Here is a 26054-nt window from a genome sequence, read left to right as displayed (position 1 = left end):
AAAAAGATGAAGAAAAGTGTAGGACCTCTCTTTAGCAGGAAAGGAGAGAAAACAGACAACATCAAGAAGGCTGAGGAGTGATGCCTATTATGCGTCACTCGACTAAAAAGATAAATTAATATTGACAACAAGGGATAATGAACACAAGCCAAAATAGTGAAATTATAGGTTGAAGAATATTTAGATAAATTAAATGTCTTGAAGTTAGCAGGACTTGATGAAATTTCACTTGAGGGTACTTAAGGAACTAGCAGAAGCAATCTTGGAACAATTAGTGATTATCTTTGAGAAGTCACGGAAGATAGGTAAGATCCCAGAAGACTGAAGAAGGTCAAACACAGAACTTATCTTTAAGAATGGGAGCAAAGAGGACCCAGGGAATTATGCACCAGTTACCTTAACTTCAATACCTGGAAAGATACTGGAACAAATTATTAAACAATCAGTTTGTAAGCATCTAGAGGATTGTGGGATTACAAGAAATAGTCAATATGGGTTTGTCAGGAACAAAGTGTGCCAAGCCAACCTAAATTTCCTTCTTTGACATTGGTCTTGGATGGGGGAGGGGAAAGCTGCAGATGTGATATATTTTTATTTTAGTAAGCCTTTTTATACAGTTCCACATAACAGTCTCATATGCACACTAGAGAAATGTGGTCTAGATGAAATTACTATAAAGGGGCTGCAAAACTGATTGAAAGACCATACTTAAAAAGAGTAGCTATCAATGGTTTGCTGTAAAACTGGGGAGGACACAGGTGGGGTTGCAGGGATCTGTCCTAGGTCCAGTACTATTCAGTGTTTTCATTAATGATTTGGATAATGAAATGGAGAGTATTCTTATAAAATCTGTAGATGACACCAATCTGGGAAGGATTGCTAGAATTTTGGAGGACAGGATTAGAATTCAAAAGGACTAAAACAAATTAGAGGATTGGTCTAAATTCAGAAAGATTAAATTAAATAAATACAAGTGCAAAGTACTACATTTAGGAAAGAAAATCAAATGCATATCTACAACAAGGGGGATAACTGGCAAGGTGGTAGTACTGCTGAAAAGTATCAGAAGGTTAAAAGCAGATAAACTACTGCAGTTGCAAAAAAGGCTAATCTCATTCTGGGGTGTATTAAAAGGAATGCTGTATGTAAGACATGGGAGGTAACTGCCCTGTTCTACTCAACAGTGGTGAGGCCTCAGCTGGAGCACTGAGCGTAGTTCTGGGCACAGGCTTCAAGAAAGATGTGGACAAATTGGAGAGAGTCCAGAGAGGAGCAACAAAAATGATAAAAAGTTTAAAAAAACCTGACCTATGAGAAAAGGTTAAAAAGCCTAGCATATTTAGTCTTGAGAAAAGAAGACTGGGGGACAGATGTTGTGAAATCCTCATCATTGTAGGTTTTTAAGAACAGGTTAGACAAACACCTGACAGGGATGATCTAGGATTATTTGGTCATGCCTCAGTGCAAGGACTAGATGACCTCCCAAGGTCCTTTCCAGTCCTATATTTCTGTGATTCTCTGATGCAAGGGAGAACTTGAGAACTTATAATAAATGTCAGTTCAGAAGAATGTCAGTTCCACCATCTCAGTTATTGTCTGTATATCTTATATAAAATAGAAAGGTGGTATTGACTCTTTCAGAAAGAATATATCCAGAATACATTTAAGAATTTAGACAGAGCAGATGATTTTAAAAAATACTTTAATATTCAAAAAGTTTGCACACCAAATGTCACAGGCTATGGCAAATCTATCACAAATTATTTGCACTGTTCTGTCAAAACTGTAACTGGTCACTGATATTTCACACACTACCACTTATACACTAATTATTAAGTTTGAAATATTAAAATCATACTTGCGTGTAATAAGACATATGGCTTTCAACAGAAGGAGGCCTCTCATCCTTCTGTAAGGATTTGTTCTGAAGAGCAGGAATGACAGGAGAAGGTTGCCTCGAAAACTGAAAATGAGGAAAATGTACATGATTGTAACAAGTTTCCATTAATGCTTAATAAGTTATTATATTAAAAGGAGGAGCTGGCTAAAATAAAAGCTTATTGAAGCTTTTAATTCTTCATAAAATACTTCTAATATATTCATCAGCTGTATTTTAATATAATTTCATTTGCTTGGACTTTCTTTTATTTTATTTTTAGCATTTACATATTTTGCTTTCAATGTTTAAGTATTTGTTTTAACAAAAATATTATACAGATAGTTGCCTTTTTTGTTTACATATAATCATGATAAAGATTTCAGTCTCTGTAATTAGTTCTTAGATGCATTTTGTACTTATAGAAATTACCTTTATAAAACGTATGCATGTTATAATTATTTAGTCATCATTTTTAAATCTTATAATTAACTAAGTCACATATCCTCTTTTTTCCTCTATTCAATTACCACATTTTTGTACAATATTTCTCCAACACACACGCATACAATGAAATTAATCTATGACAAATTGAGAATCTGTCTGTGCAATCTACGAATTCTGTGTGAGATCATGAACTGTCTCCATGTATCTTTATCAAGATCCAAACTCAATTTTGAATGTACAGGCTTCTGCCTCCCCTGTTTGCCTCCCTGTTGAGAGGGGATTCCAAAGACTAGTGGCAAAGAAACAACAAAAGAGGGTCATTGACTTAAAATGTTGAACCACTGAAATGTGATTGCTTTAGACAATAAGATAGCTCCTAACCAGGAGACCTGGTTTGTCACCGGAGAGGATGCCTTGGAGTCACCTGGGGAAGTTGGCAAGACTGGCAAGGGAGTTACCTGATAGAGAAGACTGGAAGCTTTTAAAAAGCGAGGAGCTAATTTATTTGCAGTCTTTGGCCATTTTTTTCCAGCTCAAGATAAGGGAGAAACAACCCAGTACACAGGGCCTGCATGAGACCCTCCTGAACACAGATAACTAGAAAGGGATATTGGGTTTAGGATGTTTGTTGTGTTATATATGACATCATATTATGCCTACCACTTACAATCACTTAAAATCTATTTACCTTTCTGTAGCTTTACCAAAACTGGTATATTTTGCTTTAAGTTCTGGGGAACCTCCGCTTATTGTACAAAAGCTGGTGCATGTCCTCTTCACATTGAGGAGGGGTGGACTGGGTAACAAACTTATATTGGTCAGGCTTCTGACCAAGGCAAGATGATACAGCTCTGGGATCCTAGGCTGGGGACCTGCGGGGGGACTTGGCCGGTGCCTTTCTCTGTGTGGTTCATGAAAGTCTTTGGATCTCTTCATGCAATTTAGCTGAGTGTGGGGCTCTACCTGCTGTTGTGATGAGTGATTAAAGCTCCTGGAGGGGTTTGCTACCTGTTACAAGCAAAGCATTGTGAGAGACAGCCCCGGCTGGGGAGTTAAGGGGGCACAGCAGTACCCCAGTTCCAGGTTGTACCCTGGGGATCCTGTCACAGTGGAGTACCTCATCCAGTGCACTAAAATGCCCCAATAATAATCATGTGACTGAAAACGAGACAATGACTATGTTCTTAAATGAACTCATGCAGAAAAATGACAAAAAGACAAAACCACCATATTTACCAGTGAGCAAACAGTTTTCACAAAATTATCATTCTACATCTAACCTGTCAGTTCTCGAACTCAAAGGAAACCTGCACAACGCTTTCAAAAGATGAGCCTAAGAGCTTAAATTCATAACTTTGCTTGACACTAAAAATCATGGACTCAGTAAAAACACTGGATTTATGGCTCATTACAATAATCTGTAACACACTAACTCCCCTTTGTCCTATGACTGCAGAGATGTTAACTGCCCACTTCACCTTGAATGCTTATCATAAGAAATTAACACATGTTGCAAGAGACCAATCTGTTACATCTTGTATTTAGCTGCGAGACTCTAAGCACCTTTCCCAGATGTGAAGATCTCTGTGTAAGCTTGAAAGCTTGTCTCTTTCACCAACAGAAGCTGGTCTAACAAAACACATTACCTCACCCACCATATCTCTCTGTGCATGCACTAGGCTTTTTGTCAAAATTTCCCACCATTGCTAATGTTGGTAGATATAAAGGAAGGACTAGTGAAGACAGGGCCTTCAGCAGCTGCTAGAAAACAGTTGCAGTTATTACCATAATTCAATTTTTCTAGTAATTGTTTTACTAAAAATAAAATAGAATGATATGTCTAGACTTTAGAAAGTCCTTAAAGTGTACCATCTTTTTTTCCTCTTCCATCTTTGCTATTTTTTCTCGCTCATAATATTGTCTAAGTTGTTCATTCTGTTTTTCTTCCTCCTCTTTCCTCTTTTTTTCAGCCTCTTTTCGTCTTTCTTCAGTTAATCGAATTAGCTCTTCATTTTTTAATCTTTGCTGTAAAGAGAATATTGTTGGTGAATAAAAACAAAAAATCAATATTTTTAAAGTTTTTTTTATTTTGCTTGAGAAATTAAAATTGTGTGTGAGTGGTAAATATGAATGGAAAAAACAAAATGCAGTTGATCTAATGAACAAAGTTTTCAAATTAGAACTTTTGCCATACACCTCTAAAACATCTGAGGTGAAATCCTGGCTCCTGTGAAGTCAATGGCAGAACCCCCACAGACTTCAGAAAGGCCAGAATTTAACCTCTGATGCACTGGTCTCATTCAGAGCTAGACTGAGGCTCAGAGGCTTTTAAGACTGCCTTGAGTAAACAACAGTACAAAGCAGTACCACCCCCACAAGATCCTCAAAAATAAATTGTTGCTCATTCAAAATTATTCCCCTACTCCTGGAGGAAAGTTGCAACAATACTTCTACTACTTTACCGTGTAGGGGTAATTTCCCACATTATACCAGCCCAGCTCTGTTAGTCAACCTGCTGAGACTGAGACAAGACTCCCATCCCCACCCCACCAAATTGCTCATAAATGGGAGCAAGGGGGCAGAATCTGGAACACTGAGATCGCAGTCCATGTCACGCCCTAGGCTATGATCTACAAAAAGATTTTATACAGCCATGTAGAGGATTAGAGGAGGTGTTACTTCCCTGCACAGCAACATAACACAAGGTCACAAGCTATCTATCCCAAGTTACCTATGGGAAGAAATACAATAAAATTAATTTAGCTTTTTAAAACTGAAAAATACATCTAAGCTTTTTATTTTGAATTACATTAAAACTGCACACCACAAAAGACGATTACTCACCTTTGTAACTGTTGTTCTTCGAGATGTGTTGCTCATATCCATTCCAGTTAGGGGTGCGCGCGCTGAGTGCATGTTCGTCGGAAGATTTTTACCCTAGCAATACTAGGTGGGTCGGCTGGGTGCCCCCTGGAGTGGTGCTGCCATGGCGCCGGATATATACCCCTGCCGACCCAACTGCTCCTCAGTTCCTTCTTGCCGGCTACTCTGACAGTGGGGAAGGAGGGCGGGTTTGGAATGGATATGAGCAACACATCTCGAAGAACAACAGTTACAAAGGAGAGTAACCGTCTTTTCTTCTTCGAGTGCTTGCTCATATCCATTCCAGTTAGGTGATTCCCAAGCCTTACCTAGGCGGTGGGGTTGGAGTGAGATGTGGCAGAATGTAAAACTGCTGAGCCAAAGGCTGCATCATCTCTTGACTGTTGAACCAGAGCATAATGCGAAGCAAAGGTGTGGACCGAGGACCAGATAGCTGCGCGACATATCTGCTGGATAGGTACACAAGCCAGGAAGGTGGCAGATGAAGCCTGAGCCCTGGTAGAATGCACGGTGATGTGGCTTGGGGAAATATAAGCCAAATTATAACAAGTGCGGATGCACGCCGTCACCCAAGATGAGATCCTCTGAGAGGAAACAGGTACGCCTTTCATTCGGTCTACTACCGCGACAAAGAGTTGGGGCATTTTACGAAACGGTTTTGTCCGCTCAATATAAAATGCGAGCGCTCTATGGACGTCCAGGGAGTGCAACTGTTGCTCCCATCGCGCTGAGTGTGGTTTTGGGAAGAAGACCGGGAGAAAGATGTCTTGGTTAACATGAAAGGCCGAAACCACCTTAGGGAGGAAAGCCAGGTGCGGTCGCAACTGCACCTTGTCTTTGTGGAACACAGTGCATGGTAGATCCACCGTAAGAGCCCTAAGCTCAGAGACTCGTCTGGCCGATGTAATGGCTACGAGGAAAGCTGTCTTCCAAGACAGGTATAGCAGCGAGCAGGTTGCTAATGGCTCGAATGGGGGAGACATAAGTCTGGTTAAAACCAGGTTGAGGTCCCAGGTCAGGGCTGGGCGGCGTACTTGAGGATATAAGCGCTCCAAGCCCTTGAGGAACCTCAAAACCATAGGGTGTGAGAACATGGAACGACCACCTTCGCCTGGGTGGAAGGTAGAGATGGCTGCCAGATGTACCCTCAGGGATGATACTGCTAGGCTGTGCTGTTTTGAGAGACCAGAGGTAGTCCAAAATAGAGGGGATCGAGATCTCAGTGGAAGTAAGATTAAGCGTTTCGCACCAACAGGAGAAACGCTTCCACTCGGCCAGGTACGTTGACCGGGTGGAAGGCTTCCTGCTACCCAGGAGAACTTGTCACACTGATTCAGAGCAACGTAACTCTGACTGGTTTAGCCATGCAGCAGCCACACCGTGAGGTGAAGAGCTTGCAGGTCCGGGTGGCAAAGCCTGTTGTGGTCCTGAGCTATGAGGTCTGGGTGGAGTGGCAGGGTAACTGGGTTGGCTATCGACAGGTCGAGCAACGTGGTGTACCAGTGCTGCCTGGGCCACGCTGGAGCGATCATGATGATGCGCGCTCTGTCGCTGCGGAGTTTCAGCAGGACCTTGTGAACCAGCAGGAACAGTGGGAAGGCATAAAGGAGCTGGCTCTTCCACGGCATCAGGAAAGCATCCGAGATCAATCCCGGGGAGAGACCTTGGAAGGAGCAGAACATCTGACATTTCCTGTTCTCGTGGGAAGCGAACACGTCTATGTGGGGAAATCCCCACTTCAGGAAAACAGAATGCATAACATCCGGGCAGATTGACCACTCGTGAGACAGGAAAGACCTGCTGAGTCAATCCGCCAGGGTGTTCCGAACGCCTGGGAGAAAGGACGCTACCAGATCTATCTGGGGAGGACCGTGTCCCTCTCTGTTTGTTTATGTAGTACATGGACGTTGTGTTGTCTGTAAACACTGAGACATAACGGCCTCGCAACTGTTGCTGGAACGACTGGCATGCCAGGTGGACTGCTCTCAGTTCTTGGACATTTATGTGTAACGCCAGCTCCGGAGAAGACCAAAGGCCTTGAGTACGAACGTGACCAAGGTGAGCACCCCAGCCGAGAGATGACGCGTCCGTCGTCAGGGATATTGAGGGCTGGGGCAGATGGAATGGCATCCCTGCACACACCAGGGAGGGAGTTAGCTGCCATTCTAGGGAGCCTAGGGTGCTCGAGGGAATGGTGACTATAGTGTCTATCGGGTCCCTGCCCGGACGGTATACCGAGTTGAGCCAAACTTGGAGAGGACGGAGGTGGAACCTGGCATGTTTGGTTACAAACGTGCAGGCAGCCATGTGACCCAGGAGACCGAGGCAAGTGCGACCCGAAGTCATCGGGAAATTCTGTAGACCTCAGATGATTGTTGCCATCGCCTGAAACCGCGGCTATGGTAAGCAGGCTCTGGCTAGATTGGAGACCAGGACAGACTAACCCCTGCGTGGGAACCAGAGAGTGGATTTTTTTTTTATTGATCATCAGGCCTAGACATGTGAATAGGTCCTTGACGATGCCCACATGCTGAGTGACTTGTGTCTCGGAGGCCCCTCAGAGGAGCCAATCGTCCAGATACGGAAAAACATGTATCCGACGTCGGCGGAGGTAGGTGGCGACTACGGCCATACACTTTAGCCTTTCTACAGCCCCAAGGGTATTTCCAAACAGCAGGACTGTAAACTGGAAGTATGGTTGGCTACAAAGCGGAGGTATCTCCTGTGCGGAGGAAAGATGGCAATGTGAAAGTACATGTCCTTCATATCGAGGGCGGCATACCAGTCTCCAGGATCCAAGGACGAGATAATGGTCCCCAGGGATACCATGCGGAACTTCAACTTTATCATAAACTGGTTGAGTCCTCGCAGGTCTAGGATAGCTCTGAGACCTCCCTTCGACTTGGGGATTAGGAAATAATGGGAGTAAAAGCCCCTTGCCCCTTTCGTCCATCGGTACCTCCTCTATGGCTCCTATGGGGAGGAGCATCTGCACCTCTTGTAAGAGGAATTGCTCGTGAGAGGGGTCCCTGAAGAGGGACAGGGTTGGAGGGCGGGAGGGCAGGGTTGAAATAAATTGGAGGTGGTACCCATACTCCACCGTGAATAGGACCCAGCGATCTGAAGTTAACTGGGACCATGCTGGGAGGAAGTAGAAGAGACTGTTGGAGAAGGGAGGAGAGGGATCCTGGCCTGTAACTGGTACGCCGACCTCAGGCGCACCTTCAAAAGTTCGTCTTTGGTCCCGGTGGTGGTTTCGAGGGACCTTGATTTTGGCCCCCTTGGGGTCCTGATGGTCATCTGCGACCACCTTGGCCGCACCACCTGCCAAAGTCCTGTCTTTGTCTAGGCACAGAGTATGGGCGGTGAGGCTGGGGACAGAAAGGCCTGCGTTGGGTCACCGGCGTATGCATGCCGAGAGAGCGCATTATGACCCTGTTGTCCTTCAGGCTTTGCAGCCTGGGGTCAGTCTTTTCTGAGAAGAGGCCTTTACCATCAAATGGTAAGTCCTGAATGGTATATTGCAGCTCCAGTGGGAGGTTTGAAACCTGAAGCCATGAGATGCGCCTCATGGCAACACCCAAGGCCAGAGTCCTGGCTGCTGAGTCTGCTGCATCCAATGAGGCCTGGAGGGAAGTTCTGGCCACCTTTTTCCCTTCCTCCAAGAGGGCAGCGAACTCTTGGCGGAAGTCTTGAAGGAGAAGCTCCGTAAACTTACCCACCGCCACCCAGGTGTTATAATTATAGCAGCTAAGCAAGGCTTGTTGATTTGCCACCCGGAGCTGTAGGGCCCCTGCCGAGTACACCTTGCGGCCGAGTAGGTCCATTCGCCTAGCCTCCTTCGATTTCGGGGCTGGCGCCTGCTGGCCGTGGCGTTCCCTCTCATTAATGGACTGGACGACTAGTGAGCAGGGAGGAGGATGGACATACAAATACTTGTACCCTTTAGAGGGCACCATATATTTACGCTCCACTCCCGTGGCCGCAGGAGGAATAGAGGTTGGGGACTGCCATATAGTATCAGCATTGGCCTGGATGGTCCGAATAAACGGTAGGGCCACTAGCGGGGGCATCCGCCGATAGAATGTCCACTACAGGGTCCTCTACCTCTGGGACCTCCTCCACCTGGAGGTTCATATTGAGTGCTACCTTCCTTAGGAGGTCCTGATGGGCTCTCAGGTCGATTGGAGGAGGGCCCAAGGAGGATGTTCCTGCCACTGCCTCATCTGGAGAAGAGGAAGAGGAGATGCCAGCGACAAGCGGGTCTTGGGTGGCCTGTTGCTCTTGGGCGATCTCCTGCTCCAGAGGAACCTGGGAGTCCGGTGGGTGAATTGGGGCTTCCTCTGCAGCAGTCGGAGGGGGACGGCTAACAGTCGCCTCTGGCACTCGGTGCTCTGATGAGACAGAGTGGGATGGAACTACTGGTATGTCTTTGGCCTGGTGGTACGCCCAAGGTGTCCAGAAAGACCACTGATGGGGTCCTTGGTCCTGGGTCTCTTGGAAGACTCTGGTGGGCACATCAGAATCGCAGGCCTGAGCATAAGAGCTGTCCGCATGGGATGACACTGATGCATGTCTGGATGGCCATGGAGGTGCTGAAAAGCCCTAGGCAGAGTCTCTGTCTCTAGCGGACCTTGCCCTACTCGGCACCGTGGACCGGTACCAGGAGGCATACCGGTACCGGGAACGAGATTGGGACCTGCGACCGGAGCAGTGCCAGGAGGTCAACTGAGATCTCGAGGCTCAACCTCTGGAGCGGCTACAGGAGTCACGGTGCCTGGAGCGGTGCCAGGAGCTGGAACGGTGCCGAGAGTAGAGGGCCAGCGAACGGGATACCGACCGGTGCCGCGAGTGCGACCGGTACCGAGGAGGAGAATGGTACTGGGACTGCGAGCGGCGTCGGGAGCGGGAGCACCAACGGGACCTGGAGCATCGGCGGGACGGTGATCGTGAACGGTGCCGCTCTGCTGTGCCGACAGAGGATGGTCTTATCAAGGCAGGCTTGCCGATAGACTGTGCCGGGGGTTGAGGCAGCGTCAACCAGAGGCAGAGGCAATCAGATCCCTCACCGTTGAGAATGTCTCCGGAGTGAAGGGAACAGTAAGCTCAACCATGGCGCATGCCGGGGATCTGTCAGGCACTGGACTCGACGGCCTTCGTGGGACCGGAATTGACGGTGCTGACGTCGTCAGTGCCGGGTGATCTGACTTAGACAAGCTCTCTGGCTGCCGTGCAGGTGGCACTGAAGCAGCAGGAGTCTTAGGCTTTCTTGACCTCGGGGAGAGGGAGTGTTGCTGAGTCGACTTCGGTGCCGGCGACGGCCGGTGCCAAGAGGCCTTGGCAGTATCGGAGCGGTCCGGTGCCGAGGAGGTGCTTCTGCCAGCCGACTGACCAGCGCTCGGTGCCGAAGGCGGAGCCTCCCAGGAGCTGCTTTAGCCAAAAGTCCCGCTCCTTTTTTGTTCTTGGCTTAAAAGCCTTGCAAATGTGACACTTATCTGTCAGGTGAGATTCCCCAAGGCACGAGTCGTGTGGATCTCCTGTCGGCATCGGCTTATGACAGGCCGAGCACGGTTTGAAACCCGGTGAACCGGGCACGGGCCCCGGCACTGGGTGCAGGGAAGGGGTTAATCCCCGAACCCCTCTTAACTATACACTAACTATGAACAATAAAAATTAACTATAACTATATAACTTTGAACTATATACCCAACAAAATAACTAGAGAACTACGAGTAGCTAGGGAGGTGGAGGTCAGTGAAACCGCACTCCACTCCAACGACCGACATGGGTGATAAGAAGGAACGGAGGGGCGGTTGGGTCGGCAGGGGTATATATCCGGTGCCATGGTGGCGCCACTCCAGGGGGCGCCCAGTAGACCCACCGAGTGTTGCTAGGGTAAAAATCTTCCTACAAACGTGCATGCGGCACGTGCACACCTAACTAGAATGGATATGAGCAAGCACTCGAAGAAGAATAACAATTTTCATTACCACTTGGATCAGGGCAAACATGAAGAAATTAGCACTTTTTTTCAAAAATAGGTATTCCAGCCTTGGCCAAATGAACATTGCAAACTTTTTAAAAAAAAAAAGTCAAGCTTAATCTGCAATATTTCCCCTTACTACATTTACAAGTATTTCCGAAGTCTTCTACAACTAAAAGATTAGAGAAAAAATACCTCCCTATGTTTCAGTTTCTTTACTTGGTGAATTTGCCACTAGTCTATACATTCCCTTTGTATGATCAATCTCCTCTGTGCTAACACAGCAACAGGTGAAAGAAAAAATATGCACTTAAAATAAGAACACACAACTGTAAGGCCATAAAAACCAACATTAGGCCCGCAGATAGGCGTAATACTTGACTATATTTCAACTTTTTATTTTTTAAATCTGACTAGATTTCAAATTGATGGGAGTTCTTTTAAGATTAAGGGAAGTGGAAGGATTTTGCTGAATACTTGTGGGCCCCACCTACAGTCTAGTTTTCCAGTGAGCTTCCACAAGCCTTTTTCTGACAGAGTATTTCATGAGCTTCCTTAGAATTTGCAAAAGGCAAATGCTTCAATGTGCTAGTTAGGGGTAAGGAAAAAAAATAAAAAAAACTTAAAATTAGATAGCATACCTCCTCCTCTTTCCTTCTTTTCTTTTCCTGTTCCTCTTCATATTCTTTTTGAATTCTGGTCCTCTGTTCAGCTAGTCGCTTTTCTTCTTTTTCTTCTTCAATTCTGAGTTTTTCACGCTCTGCCTCTTCCCTGAGTCTCTTTTCCTCAATCTAGAGAGCAAAACTAACATTCATTAGTGTCCAATGAACAATGTTTACATGTGTGACAGGTTTCAGAGTGGTAGCCGTGCTAGTCTGTATCAGCCAAAAGAATGAGGAGCACTTCTGGTACCTTAGAGACTAACAAATGTATTTGGACATAAGCTTTCATAAGCTAAAACCCACTTCATCAGATGCATCCAGTGGAAATACAGTAGGAAGGAAGATAGACAGACAGACAGAGAGACCATGAAAAAATGGAGGTTGCCAAACCAACTCTAACAAGACTAAACAATTCAAGTGGTGTATTATCAGCAAGAGAAAAAAAAAAACTTTTGTAGTGATAATCAGGATGGCCCATTTCAAACAGTTGACAAGAAGATGTGAGTAACAGAAGGGGGAAATTAGCATGGGGAAATAGTTTTTAGTTTGTGTACTGACCCATCCACTCCCAATCTTTATTCAAGCCTAATTTAATGGTGTGAAGTTTGCAAATTAATTCCAGTTCTGCAGTTTCTCATTGGAGTCTGTTTTTGAAGTTTTTTTGTTGAAGAATTGTGACTTTTATGTCTGTAATTGAGTGTTCTCTGACTGTTTTTTTTAATCCTACGCAAAAGAATAAATGGACACAAATCAGACATCAAGAATTATAACATTCAAAAACCAGGCAGAGAACACTTCAACCTCCCTGGACACTCTATTTTCCACTGCATGCATCTGATGAAATGGGTTTTAGCCCACCAAAGCTTATGCCCAAACTAATTTGTTAGTCTCTAAGGCGCCACAAGTACTCTTCGTTCTTTTTGTTTACATGTGTAGCACTCTGTAGATGCTTGAACCCTGCATTTGTAGCATTAAGGAGCATACAAGGCAACTGCAAGGGAATTCCAGGACCCGCCTGCCCTATGGCTCAATTAACTTTTGATTTGTTTAGACTAGCTGTTTGAATAGTCTTTAAACCTTTTTGATGTATATAGAATACTGAAAGCTTTTTTTTTTTTCCAAACACAAAAAAACTTAATCACTTCTCCCACAGAGAGCCATGCCAAACCGAGGTACAATTTTAAAATTGGTCAAACAACATTAATTTCATACACAATAATATACAACATACTTTTTTCCCCCATTTTTCCTCCTCCATTATTTTTAACTACAGTGGAACTGGTTTGTTACACTATAAAACATGTTACACAACAAAAAAAATTGTTAGCAGAACTATTGCGTACATGTATTACTAAAAATAACTAGGTTCTTATTGCCGCTTTTGTTCTTCCTCTTTGTCTACTTATGATGCTCACTTGTGTCGTATTGAATTTAGACTGTTCATTCTTCAGGGCAAGGCCTGTGCCTTCACGTTTTTATGAGGCTCCTAGCACACTTTGAGGACTCAAAAAACATTTAAAACCACAATAGAATTTAGGTCAATCAGTAATGGCATTAATTTTCTGATTCCAGATGGTTTATAGGACTTCGCAGATTCAGGCACCAACCCACAAACACTTAAGCATGTGAGTACTCCCATGAAATTCAATGGGACTACTCATCTGCATGAAGTTACTCACATGCATAAGTCTGTACAGGACTGGGGCCTTGGGGAGCATGTATTGGATAAAATCCTTGATGAGTTGTATTTAAGCATCTGAGCTTTTTTACTTAACAGGGTAAAACTGACACATGTATTCACCTGCAAACGAAGAAAATTCTTGTATGCCTCTTGCCGCAAAAGTTGTTGTTCAGATGGTGGCTCACTAAATATGTTACCTCGAACATAGGGAGAGGTCTGTGCAAATGTAAAACCTAGAAGAAGATAGTTTTCCAAATATAATCAAAACTAGTTTTGAGACAGAAAACCAGATGAAAGAAACAAAAACATTTATCTCCCATGGTAGTTTACAATATACATTATCCAAATTATGTGCAAAATTTAATATGAGTTTCACTGTTCAATTAATATGAGTTAGCTATTTGAGTTTGTACAAAAATATTCAAATAAGTAAAGGATTTTAGGATATCAAGCAACAAATAAATGAATATATAAGTCACGTTAGTATTCTGATGTTTATGATGAAAAACACAGTCTGCCACAACCAAATCTATATAGCTGCTTTTATATGCACACCAGGGTTTACAGTTCTATTTTTTTTTAAATTAGACAAAAAAGTTTCTAAGTTCAACACTTCATTGCCTGTGATTACCATTCAGCAGGTTTATCAATACTCAATAGCTGTTCTTAAAAACATACTATATTTTTAAAAACCAGAACATAATTTAAAAAACAACACAAAAACACATCTTCATTAGACTAATGTTCAGATAACAGGATGATGGGCACTACAGCAAATGCATAGATTAGAACCAAGTGATACAAATTCCTCTGCTGTGACGAGCATACTGTACTATGAATTGTAACAGCCTTTTCAGCACAGCCGCTCTGGTTAGTCTGTTGAAAATGCTATCATTAAGGGTTACGCTGACAGTTGACTCTCAGCCGCAAGTAAGGGTTAGCTCAGACCTGTGGTGCTCCAGGAGCAGCACTTGAAAGGAAGATTGACTCAGACATATCCCTCAGAGTTGCAGTTCCCCTGGATATCCTGTTCTCCAAAAGCAGGTAGAGAAGAAGGATTAGGAAGGTCAACAAAGAATTTGAAGAACAGCTAGCCAAAAACTCAAAAAAGTAACAGCAAAAAAAATTTAAAGTACATCATAAGCAGGAAACCTACTAAACAACCAGTGGGGCCACTGGATGATTGAGAAGCTAAAGGAGCACTCAAGGACGATAAGGCCATTGCGGAGAAACTACATGAATTCTTTGCATCTGACTTCACAGCTGAGGATGTGAGGGAGATTCCCAAACCCGAGCCATACTTTTTAGGTGACAAATCTGAGGAACTGTCCCAGATTGAGATGTCATTAGAGGAGAGTTTTGGAAAAAACTGATAAATTAAAACAGTAATACGTCACCAAGACAAGATGGTAGTCACCCAAGAGTTCTGAAGGAACTCAAATATGAAATTGCAGAGCCACTAACTGTGGTATGTAACCTATCATTTAAATCAGCTGCTGTACAGATGACTGGAAGATAGCTAATGTGACACCAATTTTTAAAAAAGGCTCCAGAGGTGATAATGGCAATTACCGGCCAGTAAGCCTAACTTCAGTACCGGGCAAACCGGTTGAAATTATAGTGAAGAATTATTGGACACGTATATGAACATAACTTGTTGGAGAAGAGTCAACATGTTTTTCATAAAGGGAAATCATGCCTCATCAACCTATTAGAATTCTTTGAGGGGGTCAACAAGCATGTGGACAAGGGTGATCCAGTGGATAGTGTAGTTAGATTTTCAGAAAGCCGTTGACAAGATCCCTCACCATAGCTTCTTAAGCAAAGTAAGATGTCATGAGATAAGAGAGGAGGCCCTCTCATCGTTCAGTAACTGAATAAAAGATAGGAAACAAAGGGTAGGAATAAATGGCCAGTTTTCAGAACGGAGACAAAGAGTGATGTCCCCCAGGAGTCTGTACTGGGACCAGTACTGTTCAACATATTCATAAATGATCTGGAAAAAGAGGTAACAATGAGGTGGCAAAATTTGCAAATGATACAAAACTACTCAAGATAGTTAAGTCCAAAGCAGAGTGCAAAGATTACAAAGGGATCTCAAAACTGGGCGACTGAGCAACAAAATGACAAATGAAATTCAATGTTGATAAATGCAAAGTAATGCACATCGGAAAACATAATCCCAACTATACATATAAAATGATGGCATCTAAATTAACTGTTACCACTCAAGAAAGACATCTTGGCATCACTGTGAATAGTTCTCTGAAAACATCCACTCAATATGCAGCAGCAGTCAAAAAAGCAAATACGTTGGCAATCCTTCAGAAAGGGATAGGTTATATGATATTTTCTGTCTTGTCTCTATATAAACCCATGGAATGCCCACATCTTGAACACCGCATGCAGATCTAGCCACTCCACCTCAAAAAGAGATTAGAATTGGAAAAGGTACAGAGAAGAGCAACAAAAATGATCAGAGGGTCTGGAGAGATAAATAAGACTGGGACTTTTCAGCTTAGAAAAGAGATGAATAAGGGGAGATATGATAGTACTCAATAATATCCATGACTGGAGTGGAGAAAGTAAATAAGGAAGTGTTATTTACTTCTTTTCATAACACAAGAACTAGGGGTCACCAAATGAAATTAACAGGCAGCAGGTTAAAATAAACAAAAGGAAATATTTCTTCACACAGTGCAGTGAACCTGCGGAACTCTTTGCAAGAGCATGTTGTGAAGGCCAAGACTATAATAGGGTTCAAAAAAGAAGTAGATATGTTCATGGAGGATAGGTTCATCAATGGCTATTAGCCAGGATGGGCAGGGATGGTGTTTGCCAGAAGCTGGAAATGTGCGACAGAGGATGGATCACTTGATGATTACCTGTTCTGTTCATTCCCTCTGAAGCACTTGGCATTAACTTCTGTCAGAAGATAGGATACTGGGCTAGATGGACCATTGGTCTGACCCAGTATGGCCATTTTTATGTAGGATATGATGCCTTGGCCCTTCATCAGATACTGCATTCTCCTCCACTCACATCCAGCCTGCTTAGTTGAATGGTACACTGACAGTATGTGGAAGAGTCATGCTCTATCTGTTCCCCATCCACCTGCTCAGAGGGTTTGAGGGAAATATTAAGCACAAAGCCACCCCTTTAACTGTGTGCTCTCTCTGCACATACTCCATCCTACATCCAGATCCAAGATCTGTGTAGCTCCTGTGCAGTCAAGTCTCATTTATTCCCTTTTGACTGCATACATAGGCTGCTGTTACAATCTAACCTTAAACTACTGTATACAACCTATGCTTGTCTAATTTCTAAATCAAAAACATTGTAATGTTAAATTCATATTTAGTTTTCCTCCTGTGGAATCATAAATACAGTGATGACGAAAGAACAGTGGTGAGCACCATATGAGAACCTATATGCAATAGAATACTTTTCACAATTTAACTGAACATACCTGTTTCTCTATGACATTCAATGGGAAATTCGCCTGTGTGGAAAGTCAGATTAAAGCCTATACAGTATACACCATTTAAGTCCCACAAAAATGGTACATTAGCACTATTCAGGCTCTCTGCACAGAATTTCACTCTAGGGCTCTATTGTCTTGCTTGACTGTAAGTACCACCAGGCAGCGTTGTCACAGTTAAGAGTCTGCCATTATTATTTAACACTTTAACATAATCATAAAAACAATGCCAAATTTCCATCCCAAAGTAAACAAATTAAATACTCAGTTTTTCAAATCTCATACACAGCAAACAAAATTCGCTGAGTTAAAATGTTTTTAAGTTACTGGTTCCAGGAAAAAAAAGTTCTCTCAAGAATTTGCACAATAGGAGATTTTTTTTTAAACACCCAATCTATTTTTTTCCTCAAATAAATACCCTAATAGCATGCTTTTAAAAATTAACAGGATAGAGATTTAACTGAAATCGACAGTGAAATTATTGGCCTGTAACTTCGTGTTTTCATCATCTCCTTTTCCCCATTCTGTGACCTTATTCCTTAATCAGAATAGTTATGTTTTAATCTACCAGAAAGTGGAAGTCAAAAAACTGGAAATCATCCCCATAACATAAGCCTCTGCTTCATGGCTTTTCTGTTAGTCTAGTGATTTCTCAAAGAAACCAAACAAATATTAATACAAGAGAGCAGCAAATGGTGGGGTGGGGTGGGACAAACAATATGACTATGACAAACAATTACTTTTAAATAACTTTTCTTTGTCATAATGTCTCTCTTTACTCCATAACCTATGAAAAAGGTTTCTATCTTGCCTCAAACATCAAAACTTCAGCCCCCATCACTTTGACTAAAAAACAACTACAGAGAAATCCCACATAGCAAGAAGCAACTGAATACCAAGAGCCAACAATAAACATCTCATTTGCTCAGTGTCTTTAAGGGTATGTCTACACAGCAACTAGACACCCCCAGCTGGTCCAGGCCAGCCGACTCAGGTTAACGGGGTTTGGGCGGCAGGGCTGTTTCATTGCTGTGTAGAATTCCAGGCTCGGGCTGGTGTCAGAGCTCTTGGACCCCCAACTTCACAGAGTATTAGAGCCTCCAGGACAGGTTTTGTTACCTGAGCCCCCCTAGATTGTGTTTTGGCATCCAACCCTGCATGAGGCCCCCAGATTGTGTTTGGGGGCCCTAACCCTGCCTGAGCCCCCCAAAGACTGTGTTTGGGCACCCTAACCCTGCCTGAGCCCAGAGAACTTGTTGCCCCGCCCTAAGGGCCTGGCCTCTGAACTATTGGCTTGCAGCTCAGCCCTGAGCATAGATCCGAGCCACCGATCCTTCACTGCCCTGATTGCGGGCTAGGGACCCTGACTGCCTATTGCTCTACCTGGACTGCCGACCAGACCTACAAGCCAAGAGTGACTCAGCTGATTCCCCAACCTTGAGCAACGCTCCATGACGTAGTGAGGCGGAGTGGCCTCCCACTGACCCAGAGGGGAAGGGCCACCTTCCAACAACAATAAGGCAAAAGGACTATTGGGAAAGAGGTGGGAGTGTGCCTCACATAGCAGGCATGATTGACAGTTTTATGATGTGACAGAAGAAGATAGAGGTACAAGAACTTAAGAATTTTGACCATCAAAACCTATTAATGTTTATAACTGATAACACAGTATTCTTAAAAACCTGCTATTTTATTTGTAGATGCTTCTGTGTTCTCAGGTCTTGGGGAGGCCAAACTTTGGTCAACCGATACAATAGACCTTTTATCTTGATAGTGTCTTGCCTCTGGGTTATGATACGCATCTTCATTTTGCTTGTGCATCATGTTCAAGTCAGCTAAAGGAGAGGGGAAACAGCTATTTATAATATTTTATTCCCACAAGAGGCATATGTATTTTCAAATACTAGAAATATTTCACCAGGTCTACTTTCAGGACACACCAACTATGGGAACAAAAGAGTAAATAAAAAAACAATGATGTGAGTTACAAATGAGAAAAGTGGTCACCTGAAACTTACCGAACAAGGAAATGAATTACCAACGACTTCTTACACAGAAAGTTTTTGTCAGCAATGACCCTTCACAGCAAAAAGCAGAAAACAACGCAAAAAGCAAGGGTAAAAAGCTTGAAACATGACAGAGTTGACACACTATGTCATGACTGTGTTTGTTTCCAAAATCCTCCTCTGTTAAAAAGGTTGTAAAATACTTTGATTTAACATTATTGAGTATCTATACTGCTTATTTCATTTCTCTCAAGAATGTTGAATGTTGTACATCATTTCATGTGAATTGGTTCTTCTCACCTTCTTTAATAATCCAGCTACTGCTTTGTGATACGTAAACGTACATTCACAATATGTGGTATCCTCAAAGTTAAACCAGGACGGAAACTTATCATCTAGTGATTATTTTTACAGCTTTTTCAACATAATTTACAGGCGCTATATTCATTACTACAAAGACACTTGATAATTTTTCATAAGTGACGATTATGGGGTGCCCAATATGACACACTTTAAAGAGTCCTGATTTTCAGAAAGTGCTATGCCTTTACCCTCTGAAAACTGGCCCCATAAGTTGTCACACAAAAACTGAGGCACCTAAAATCATTAATCACTTTTATAAATCTTGTCCACTCTTAATATTTTTGGCTCAAATCTTGCCAATATGAAGAATTACTAGCAAAAGGCTCTACTAATCTTAGTATAGTAGCACTACAGAGCTACTAATTCAAATATCAGTTTGAGTCCCCTTGCTGCAAATGAGAGCAGAAAATCTCAAAGTGAGAGATTATCATGCTATAGTTCAAAGAGCGAAGTTCTAGTAGAACTAGTTAATAACATTTGCCAGTTTTATCTAACAGCGCAAGATTTAATTCAGGTTTTCCTTTGCCATATAACGGATTAGTTCCGCACCTAACCAGATTAAGATCAATATTTTAGCAATTCTGTAAGGAATAAATTTGAAATTAATTTGAGATATTAAAAATTTAATATAATCTGTAGGTATATAAGGACCCTGCAAAGCAGCCTACCAACCTATGAATTCATGATTCTCTCCAATAATGTTTTTAAAAATTAATAGGTTTTCAAAATAAGGCAAAAAGGAGAAATTGCCAAGATAAATGGAAACCTATTACATGCTATGAGAATGCCACAAATGAGCAATTGTTATACTATCATATACCTGGAAAAGAGTAATAGCTAAACTAAAACCAATTTTAAGGGCAGCTGCATTTGTTGTTACTGACCATTTTTAATCTGTCTAGATACTTAAGGCTGGATATTCCCAGAATTTTAAATTATATTCCTCTCTTAGAAGCAGCTACTTAGAAATTACTATAAACACAGTACACAAACCCAGTCAACAGACATTTTCACTAGGATGAAAAAGGATCATGATGCACAATAGGAAGTAATTCATATATATGGGAGTAATAACTCATATTTCCATATAACATGGCATGCCATGTCATTTCACACAAAGCTGTGGATATGGCCAAAAATTTTGAAACTGGGAACCTAAAACTTAGGTTCCTAAACCTATATTTTAGGCACACAGTGTTGAAAATGTTGGCTAGTCTTAATTTCCAAACAAACTCTTTTGGTCCTGAATTCAGCAGTATTTTATATTGATGTCATCAAGTACTCTAACTCAATGTTATATTGAAGTTTTGATATAATAATGAAATGCATACAGACTTCAGAAATTCTTTCATCTTTTTTTGTTGGGCATTCACTTCAAATGCAAGAAGAAGTAGAGTCAAACAGAATATGATTCAAGCTAAACCAGACAGCTAGGTCAATATCCTTCTGCACAGAGAAACAAGAACTGCAAATTGAAATCCTGAGCACTATAAAAGTACTAATTTAGATTGAGCATGATAACATGCTCTGAGCCATAACTATTAATTTTTCCTTTACCATGTTGTGCTTTGCATTGGGCATTTCTCAATATTACATACATATCCCAAACCCCTGAAATAACAGAGGGAATTGACTTGTATATTAATGTGAATAGGAGGTTTACTTATATTAGAAGAACCGACTTTCCCTTCCTGAGGGTAATCATCAAACATTCACTTATTTTGAAGACTCATGAGTGGCATTCAGTGCATCATGAAAAAAAAATACAAAATCCCTACTTTTGAGTTTGTACACATTACAAGAACACCTAGACATGATGCTAACAGTGCTACTCAGGTTATTATCCCCTTGGTTAAATGATCAAGCAGTGAAGAAACATGAAAATACATTGTTGGAATTAGGCTTCTTTGAGAAAAAGTGCTTGTTACAGCAAAATTTACCCACAGAAGGCCCACATAAAGCCTTATGGATCACTTAAGTCTGTACAGACAAATCCACCCCTCTTCTCCATCGCTGCAGAGCTAGCTAGGTAAGAGATTCCTGCACAATAATGCACTGAAGGCAGGAAGGAATGGTGTGCAGGTGAGCCAATAAGAGGGGTAAAAACCCGGCTGGTATTCTTCTACGCAGATCTTCCAATCTCTCCTCACAGAGAGGACTATATACGAGCCCACAAAGGCTACTTCACCCATTGAGATAAAGCAACCTCTGCAAAGGGGTTCCACAGCTGCTCTGCAGTCTTGTAGGAGGAAGACAGGATATTTGGCTCAAATAGCAAATAGTATAGGAGACTTTCTGTACTGGAATGAATTTGACCTTACTGCATTTTATTTTAAGTTGAACAGATCTGACTGGGCCTGCTGAAAGTCAAACAAACTTTTTTTTTTTCTCTAATGGTTTTTTTTTTTGTTTTTTTTTTTAAACACAGAAACTATTGTTCAAGAGCTCATGGTAAACAATGTAACTTGTGTCTTTCCCAACCACTCTCAGCTAGCCTGATCTGGGGGACGGAGCTCAGGATAGGGACCCAGGAACTTGAAATTTAGACCTGCCACTGACTTGTTTTGGAGCCTTGGATAAATTATTTCCCAGTGTTGCAGTTTCCCTGTTTGCCTATCTCCATCTCTTTCTTACAAAGGTACTGTGATGATTACGTACTCAGTACTTCGCAAAACACAAAGAATAAATAAATGCTGAGTATTATTAGTATCTGTCTGTCTTTATATGACAATTTACAAGGCTGTCACAGTGGGCAAGCTCAAATAATATTCCACTTCCCTTTACGGACTCATTCAGATTTGGTCTTAGTCTATTTGTCCCAAGTAGAGGGTCCATGTTTAGAAGTGATATTGTTGTAATGTACTGCTCCTATGTAAACATTTAAAATGAAAGTACGTCACACCAAACACACAAAAATAGGTATTACAGGGTCTAATGTATTGGAAAACTTTTCATCTAGCAATCCTTTCCACTTTGTTTTCTGTTGCCTTTTCTTGCCCCTGTAGCCTATAGTTATAGGTATTTGCCAGGTAAGGCATGGGTATAAGTTAAGGCAGTAATATAATGAATTTATAAGGCCTCTAAGACAATAGTTTAGCAAATAAAGCATAAGGCCCAAAAGCCTTAGCATAAGCAGCTAACGAGGAGTAACCCTATATCATAAGATATCACAATGCTGTATTTAGTCATTACAGAACGCTATAATGACTAAACTGCCACCAGGTAATCACAAGATGCTAGCTTATATCAGCTTGGGATAATTTAAATTAGGAACATCAGCAGATGTCTGACCACAAGAGTGCCATGGTAACTAACTGATTTATATGCTAATAAAATTGAGGTAAACAGATTACTAATCTGTGCGAGAAGGGCACCCCAACGTTAGTAGGGTGAGGAAATACAAATCATGAAAAGGAGAGAAACCTCTGTGGAATATGCATTAGGTATAGTGGTGTCAGCATAACACATTATAAAAGTCGTATCCCAGCCTGCGTGCCTTGGGAGATGCAACTCTTGGGAGATGCCTGGATGATGACCACTGGTGGTAGTGATGGTGGTGAGGATAATTTACACTTTTGGTCCTTTTGCAAGGGACAGTGAGAGCATATAGATGCTCAGACGCATGTTCCGTAGTATCTCTACCTACCTTGCTGGCTTGGAGTGTCTGTAACTTTTCTAATTCTGTTAATAAAATTATGGTAAATTCAGAAAGTGTGTGTGTTGCAACAGTGCACATCAGAATTCCCAACTAAACTTTAATTTTAAGAACAGTAGGTCTAATCTTGGGACAAGAACTTAGCAAACCTCAGAGTTAACTGGGAATTCTTAAGTAATCAGCATAATTAATACACAAGCAATACCTCCCCCTCCTTGTCTACTGTCATTTCTTGTTAATCTCAAACAGATGGACAATTTAAGTCCTACTCTTCTTACTTGGGAAAATAGTTCCATTGAAGCCAATGAAACCATTCCCTTAAATAATACGAACAGAATCTGATTCCTAGGATTGCACACGTCTAAGGGCACTGGTCAAGTGTTCTTCCTTTCCTGCAAAGTGCCATATACACCAATGATGTGATATAAAGAACGTTTGTCAGAATAAAGCTAATAACTTAAAGAGAAGAAAACAATAAATGTCTTAAAGAGAAGATCCACATTTTAAAACATACTTATCAGATTTCCTTTTGTATCTCTGAGAGGAGCCCCACCACCTCCTTTTCCCCAAGGATTGTAATTTCTCATTTCAGCTTCTAACTTGGCTTCATGTAGTTTCTTTTCCTCTCTCTCTCGTCTGCGTCGTTCTTCTCTTTCTCTTATCTAAAGAGAGGATAACAATCAGTTACACAAACTTCTAATAAAAATAAATATATTTAGAAGTGAAGAACTCAGAGCAAGCTGAGAGCTATTGTTTTCCTTTGTATTCTTAGGTATCCACATCAAATTAGTCACAAAAACTTCACAGCCAACTTCTCCAAATCACATACTGCATACAGTTTTACTAAACACCTTTTCCATACGGTACACCCACACATACAGATAACACAGGGACACACACTACAAAACATCCAAGTCTAGGAACAGCCATTACTCCTGTCTTGTACCAATCACAGATTAAAGGATCACAATTTTGTGATCCTATAGGAATAGAAATGGAAACCATGCCACTGAAAATTAGAGATCGCCAATATTCCGCTAGGACCCAAGCACTTGCTTCTAACCCCTGGAAAGACCTAGTTTATCAGACCTTATCATAGATTTTTTTGGAAACCTAAGCATTATTTTAGATGTTTTGAAAAGTTTTCTGGGTCCCTCAGAACTCTGTATGGTTGGACTGATGACAATTTAGCAATCTGGTTTTACTAGTGGACAGATAGAAATAAAAAACCCAATAAAAAAGTTACACAGCTCTGCCATTTGTAAAATAGTGCAGTCATGGGGTGACATGTTCGCTGATGCCTCACTTCTATATCACCTTTGCTTCAGTTCTCTTTCCCTCCACGGATAGCAGGATAGAACTTATTAAACTAACCTCCGCAAAATGTGTGTAACAGATTTTTGAAAGATCAAAAAGACATCAACTTAAAAACCACACTTCTGCCCAAATGTGTTTACCTACTATGTTTACACGTTATTCCTAATACTGCTGCAGTTGAAAGATTCAAAAAAAAAAATTCTCTCTATTTTTAGTCTGTTCATTTGACAGTACCAGTCTTGCTGTTTCTCCTTTAATCAGATAAGAGGGTCAGTTTCGTCTCTTAGCATGGGTCTTTCATACAGCAATGAGGGAGAAAGCATTTTTAAATTATATGATCATGTGATTGTGAAACAATAAATATTGCCCAAAAAACCAAGGACAAGTGCAGTATCTGAAACTACTTCAAACCCTTAAAAAACTGATTAAATTCCAGATTTATCATTAAATGGATGCTGTCAATGTGTTCTTCATAGATTTTTCTTAACAAAGCATGTGGAGAAGAGCTTTCATAGTCTCAGCTTCCTGACAACACCATAAGTAGACTCTTCTGTAGTTTCTCTCTTTTCTGTCTCTGTTACGCTACACAATCCCTTTTCATTGCCCTTCTTTACCCTTCTATGCCTTCCACACGCTCGCTCTCTCCATCCTTTTACAACCCTCCTTCCTTTTCTCCCTTGATCTTTGTTTTGCTTATATATTCACATTCATTTCATGTCTCCCCTTCTTCCCTTCTTTCATGTGCCCCCCCTTCCAATCAAGGAACTACTAATACTACTCTAGTTCTTTAAAACCATAACTATTGATGATAATTTTTTTAACTACCAAGATATGTGCAACAAACCCAAATTACCACGAGCTCTCATTGCTGTAACTGTTATACTCTTTTCCCTCCCCTTGACAGTCATATTCTTACTTAGATAGCAAGCCCTTCAAAGATAGTGACAGTATCTTTTTCATTTGTCTTTATTGTGCCAGGTTCTCTCAGTGACTGAATAATAATAATAATAATCCTGTGTACCTTTTGGCCACAATCTTCCACCTCAGAGATGGCTGCATTTCAGTGCTGCAATTGGTATGCAATCTGTGAAAGGCTTTGGGGAGGATGAAAGGAGCTAAACAGTTCTTGTCTTTGTTTGCATCAATACCCTTCACACAGGCCATCAAAAAGTGAGATTTTTCCTTCCTCCCCCATTTCTTCTTTAATTTCTTCACTGTTTAAAAGTGAAGATGTTGTTGTATTTTTTTCCAATCAGAAGAACTTATATTACAATCCCTCACCACAAGTTTTTGACGGTAAGAAGTATGTTATGAACTAGAGATGGTGGAAGAAGCAAACTTTCAAAATGCAAAAGAAGAAAAGGGTTGGTAAAGGTCACTGGTGGTAATTAAGTGTCTTTTGGACCAAACGGGATGCTGTGCTTTGGTGAAGTCTGACTGATCTAGAATACACATTAGACTTAGTCAAGAAAGAAAGTAAGAAAGAACATATCTTTTTTCTGCAGTGTTGGTATAAAGGCAGATTTGACTACACTGCTGTTACATGTGGCTTTTTAATAGTACTCCAACCGTATAACCACCACATTTTTGGGCACATTTATATTTCGTCTCCTCTTTACTACCGTACCGGAAAGTTTGCAATGAAGTATTCAAGCATGGTTATTGTCAGGAAAATTTCTATATGGAAGTGGCAAAAGCCA

General features: G+C 41.7%; 1 protein-coding gene across 10 annotated transcripts in view; it reads right to left on the bottom strand.

The window, feature by feature from the left end:
- Positions 1-26054, bottom strand: part of CSPP1 (centrosome and spindle pole associated protein 1) — a 165022-nt gene that overhangs the window by 53534 nt on the left and 85434 nt on the right. For 8 of the 10 annotated variants that reach the window (XM_050940615.1, XM_050940614.1, XM_050940616.1 and 5 more), the window contains 6 exons: positions 23552-23699; positions 18696-18848; positions 13653-13765; positions 11831-11980; positions 4193-4348; positions 1859-1963 (listed from right to left, as the gene is read on the bottom strand). In XM_050940615.1, coding sequence (XP_050796572.1) covers positions 1859-1963; positions 4193-4348; positions 11831-11980; positions 13653-13765; positions 18696-18848; positions 23552-23699 — 825 coding nt within the window. The remainder of the gene's footprint in view (positions 1-1858; positions 1964-4192; positions 4349-11830; positions 11981-13652; positions 13766-18695; positions 18849-23551; positions 23700-26054) is intronic. The other 2 variants (XM_050940622.1, XM_050940624.1) reach the window with 1 other exon arrangement.

Source organism: Gopherus flavomarginatus, chromosome 2, assembly GCF_025201925.1.
Source record: "Gopherus flavomarginatus isolate rGopFla2 chromosome 2, rGopFla2.mat.asm, whole genome shotgun sequence".
Taxonomy (NCBI): Eukaryota; Metazoa; Chordata; order Testudines; family Testudinidae; genus Gopherus; species Gopherus flavomarginatus.
The sequence above is the reverse complement of the archived record's forward strand: the minus strand, read 5'-3'. Positions and strand labels throughout refer to the sequence as shown.